General features: G+C 47.3%; 1 protein-coding gene across 1 annotated transcript in view; it reads right to left on the bottom strand.

Moving 5' to 3' along the window:
• Window positions 1–5,287, bottom strand: part of ALS2CL (ALS2 C-terminal like) — a gene marked incomplete at its 3' end in the record, with an annotated part of 42,994 nt that overhangs the window by 11,102 nt on the left and 26,605 nt on the right. The window contains exon 15 of the mRNA XM_018574668.1: window positions 4,968–5,045. Within this exon, the coding sequence (XP_018430170.1) occupies window positions 4,968–5,045 (78 nt within the window). The remainder of the gene's footprint in view (window positions 1–4,967; window positions 5,046–5,287) is intronic.

The raw sequence follows: 5,287 nt of genomic DNA, 5'->3' as shown, positions 1-5,287 counted from the left end.
TTCACAAAAAAAAAAAGGGGGGGGGGGGGGGGGTCAATAACTTCCTGTGACACCCTGGAAGCCACCCCGACACAGAACGACAGATCGGGACCAACAACATGGATCTGAGACTGAAGTACGACGACACAGATAAATAGTCCAGATGCAAAGCTATGCCAATGTGTACCATGAGGATGACTTTATAAAGAACCAACGCGTTTCGGAGGCGGGACGTCACCTCACTTCATCAGGGCTTGAAATTAGGAATACAATGTGAAGGACTGGATTAGAACAGGTATATAATATACACTATATTGCCAAAAGTATTGGGACCCCCCTCCAAATCATTGGAGGGGGGATTATGGGGGGGGTGTTTTTCAGGGGTTGGGCTCCGCCCCTTATTTCCGGTGCAGGGAACTCTTAAGACATCAGCACACCAAGACATTGTGGACAATTTCATGCTCCCAACTTTGTGGGAGGAGTTTGGGGACGGCCCCTTCCTGTTCCCACATGACTGCGCACAAGGTCCATAAAGACATGGGGGGGGAGGAACGTGACTGGCCGCACAGAGTTCTGACCTCAACCCCATAGAACACCTTTGGTATGTTTCTATACATTGGAGGCGCTGGGATCTCAATGCTCATTGATAAGTCTAAGAGTTCACTGGCTCTGGTAGGGTGGCTCCATCACCATGAAAGGTCTCCCTTGGGGGGTACCAGGAAGAAGCTTAGATTGTAGACATATAATGAATGGGTGTCGGACCAAATGGTTGAAAAAGTCCAAAGATTCTTCAATTATTCAATCACAACAGAAAAAGAGCCAATGCCTTTTGGGGGAACAACTCTCCCCCTTTATCAGGGCTTGGAACAATAATGTGGGGACTTTAAGGAACTCAAAGAACTGAAACCGAAGAGATCTCTTCTTTAGTGTGGATTGAATTCTTGCTTTTGGACTTTTGTTACATAATGTGATCAGAAACAGTTCCAGCTCCAGCAGTTGCTGAGCACATTATGTAGAGAGCGTTGTCACCCTATAACAGGAAGTGCCGAAACAAGGACCTCCATGAAGGGATCACTGGTTTATTTAATGAGAAAATAATTGAGAACAAATTGAAAATGACGTTTGTGATAACATGAAAGGTGGCCAGACACGTATCGATCTAGTTATGAGTGATGACAAACGAGCGATCAATTATCAAGCGATGCAACACATAGGGATCAATTTATAAACAATGTAAGCGCCATTTGCCCTGAGAACCTTTGCGAAAAATGAAAAAAAAAAACAAACAACAACAATCATAGTATATATATATATATATATGCTGAATGATAGATATGTGCGATTCTTTTCGTTCTGAATCGAAATTCGGACGAAATTTCGGAGATTCGGATGTATCCGAATTCCCAATATAACGAATGCAAACAAATCCAAATTTCCGATTCCGAAATTCGTTAGCGGTAGTCTGTACGAAAAATTTTTGTTGGACGAAATTTCGTTGCAGCAAAGTGACATTTGAGGGGGAAAAAAAATAAAAAATCCTCTCAAATGTCACTTTGCTGCAACGAACGAATCGATAACCGACCGACAATTTGTACAGACTACCGCTAACGAATTTTGTCCGAATCGGAATCCCGAAACGAATTGAATTTTGGACTCGAATCACGAAAAACTAAATAATCCGAAACAAGACAAATTTTTTTGCCGCTGCGCAAGTCTACTGAATGTAATGTTGAAAGTTATATTTAAAGTGACATTAAACCCTCAGATTTTTTAACATAAACCAATACTGTAATGTGCGCCTTACTGTAATCCATGGTAGTTCCCCTTCTCTTTGCTGCTCTTCCTTTTAAATCCTCATGTCTTCTCATGCTGGAGGAGAACTTCTGTTTTGCAGCAGACTGCCTTGTCTCAGGAATGGATACATGGTGTCTGTGTGTAGGTTTGCAACCTGAGTCAGCACTACAGGAAGAGGCACTCAGCTGCAAAGGGAAGTTCTCCCCAAGCATGAGAAGAGATGAGGATTTAAAAGGAAGAGCAGCAAAGAGAAGGGAAACAACCATGGATTACAGTAAGGCGCACATTACAGTATTGGTTTATGTTAAAAAATCTGAGGGTTTAATGTCACTTTAATGCCTCATTATGGCCACTAGATGGAGTTGAGGTGCATAAGAAATAAGTATTCGTGCTCCTTCGCTCCATCTAGTGGCCATAATGTATTATTACATTCAAAATGACATTCGACTTCTAAAGAAAGTATCCTAAGAACGTTCGTTTTTGCATCTCTTCGCACAGTGCCAACGTTCACAGAGATTCGCAGGGTGAATGGCTCTGTGGATGGTTTGTACATAGGCCCCTTTACAGTATCATTTGAAAATACAATGTATCAGGGAGGAGCTATCAAAAATCAATCATTTAATTGATATGTGTTATGATTGTTTTTTGACACACACACACACACTTGCTCAGTTGATCAAAACTGATTTGGGACAGTGGAAATCATTTGAGGGTCTGCAGTTCACAATTCTTATTCAATTTGATCATTTTAGTCGCATTGAAAGAAGAATTATGAGGTGACTGATTTCCGCTCATAGTCAGAGCCGACCTGTGACAAAGAAGCTGTCACAGGTCGGCTCTATCGATCGGGAAGTGAGCCTCCCTGCAGTGAAAGGTGAGTGTTAGTCACAGCTCCCCGCAGGGATCCCCCCTCCCCTCTCCGATCCTCCAGCACTGAGTGGATGAACAGACAGAGGAGGGGGGGCGGGCACAGCTGGCTCTGCCTCTGGATAGGCAGAGCCGGCCGTCACTCACGCAGCTGGGTGGATCCAGACAGTAATGTCGGGATCCGGCTGCGGCGCTCACCGTATATCGTGGGCAATAGCCTATGATATACTGGGCTTTGGGTGACGGGAGGACGCTAGTATATGTCCTCCCGTGTCCCTAAAGAGAACTATGGGGGAAAAACACTTACCTCATACTTCTGTTTGAATGATCACATGGATACCGGGCCGGATTTACTCTCTCTGCTGCCCTCCCCCCATGTAGGCTGCATACAAGTGATCTCGGCGACATCTCCGGGATCACTCGTACAAAACAATCGGCGGCTTCCCCGCTGTGCATTTAGCTCTGCCTGCCCAAAGCCGGGCTAACTGTAGAAAACAACTACCCGCCCACCGCCCGGAACTGCATGTGCCGGGCATCAGGAGATAGGTATTCCACACCCCTGCTGCCCCTCTACTCCCTGCTGCCCTGAGGCCGGGTCTCGGTTGGCCATGTGGCAAATCCGGCCCGGCATGGATACGTGTTCAGCCACCTTAACATGTTACAGCTTCTAGGACAGCGGTTCTCAACCTGTATAACCTCAGGACCCACATTTGTCCTTGTTCATTAAGTCGCGACCCAAGTCGCACTGCCATGGAATGCACAACATTGCGGTACCGCACGTTTCGTGCGATCGAATTGTGGGTGGGAGGTGTGTTTGGGATGCCATTCAAAAGATCCACCCAGTCTCCATACCTTACAAGAATTGGAGTTGATCCTCAGCCTGGGGTCTGGGTCACGACCCACCAGTTGAGAACCAAGGTTCTAGGAGATTCTCGTGGTTGGGTTGACTTCTACTCTACGTAAAAATACAACATCCAAAGTTCAGTAACCGACATGTCACAAAGATCAATCGTTTCTTCTTCTGAGTCTGAGCTCTGATTGGTCGCCGGAGGTTATTACTTGTTACATTTTATCTCTTCTCCTCCCATTGCTTAAAGCCGAATCAATACTGAGAGCCGACACCTCTTCTATTCTGGGAACAGAATCTGCAGATAAAGGATGTACAATCTCTCCGGCTCTCGTTGTGTGTATACTGGGGGACAGGAAATAATGTGATCCACAAGAGGAAGTAAAAGTGAAGATCGGTGACAAAAACAAACACAAGGACCACAAAACATTCTATAGATGGGTCCAAATTCACAACCTCTAGAAGTGCTGGAAATGGGATTGCCAACTTTGGTTCAAGCGAAACCTGAACACTCTAGCGCCAGGGGCGTATGTACCGCGAGGCAAACTAGGCGTTTGCCTAGGACGGCACCTTCCTGGGGGGCGGCCGTAGTCAAACGCCTTGTTCAAACGACTATGTTGTGAAGAGGAGGGGCGAGCCGGAGCCCGTCTGTGTGTAGGAGTAGAGGGCGGCTTGCCTGCTTGTGAAGAGGGCGGGAGGACGGATGGAGCCGGAAAGCACAGCCGACGGATGGGATCGAGACTCAGAAAACGAACAGCAGCCGGTGGCCACATAATCGCTCTTACTGCTTCCTGGGTCACAGAGGTCGCTGTGACCCAGGAAGCAGTAAGATCGATTAAGTGGCCGGCGGCTGCTTTTCGTTTTCTGAGTCACGATCCCATCCGTCGGCTGCGCTGTCCGGCTCCCGTCCTGAAGTGATGAAGTGACGGCAAGTAATCCCGGTGGTGCGGGGGGTTGGTATCGGTGTGACTAGAGTGCAAGTTCCCCCTGGCGGGGGGAGGGGGGGTGTTGGTGGTGCCCGGGGCGGCCGAAGAGGCGAGACAGCCAGGAGAGAGAGAGAGGAGACAGCCAGGAGAGTGAGAGGCGAGACAGCCAGGAGAGAGAGAGAGGAGACACAGCCTGAAGAGAGAGGAAGAGTGAGGAAAGAGAGAGAGGAGAGACAGCCAGGGGAGAGAGGAGAGACAGCCGGGAGAGAGCGAGGAGGGACAGCCAGGGGAGAGAGAGGAGAGACAGCCAGGAGAGAGAGAGGAGAGACAGCCAGGAGAGAGAGCGAGGAGAGACAGCCAGGGGAGAGACCTACAAATTCATGGCCTGTATTGAAGTACAAGACGTGCTATCTCTAGATTGATGGTGCTTTAAATGACCAATTATAAAACTACCAAAGCGGGTTCAGTGTCCTCTGTATTCCTATCATTATAATATTATAAGACACCCTGAGGGGACCCCCCCTTGTATATAGGTTTATAAACAGAGAACTCACTTTTCCAGACAGCGCGCATTCCTCAGTGAATTCTCCCTCATATACAGTGCCGTCTTCTGTAATAAGAACTCCGGGACCCTGGGGAGAGGAATAACAATGTAACCACCTGAATTTAACCAGTTGACATCCGCGGTGTTAAACCCCCTTCCTGTCCCGGCCATTTTTCAGTATTCAGCGCTGCGGTACTTTGACTGACATTTATTCCGTCATGCAGCGCTGTACTGAAATGAATTTTATACCCTTTTTTGGGGACAGATAGAGCTTTCTTTTGGTGGTATTTATTCACCACTGGGGGTTTTATTTTTTTACTATATTAAGGA

This window comes from Nanorana parkeri, unplaced genomic scaffold (genome assembly GCF_000935625.1).
Source record: "Nanorana parkeri isolate BGI_ZX_2015 unplaced genomic scaffold, ASM93562v1 scaffold3148, whole genome shotgun sequence".
NCBI lineage: Eukaryota > Metazoa > Chordata > Amphibia > Anura > Dicroglossidae > Nanorana > Nanorana parkeri.
This window is presented reverse-complemented; position numbering and strand designations above follow the sequence as displayed.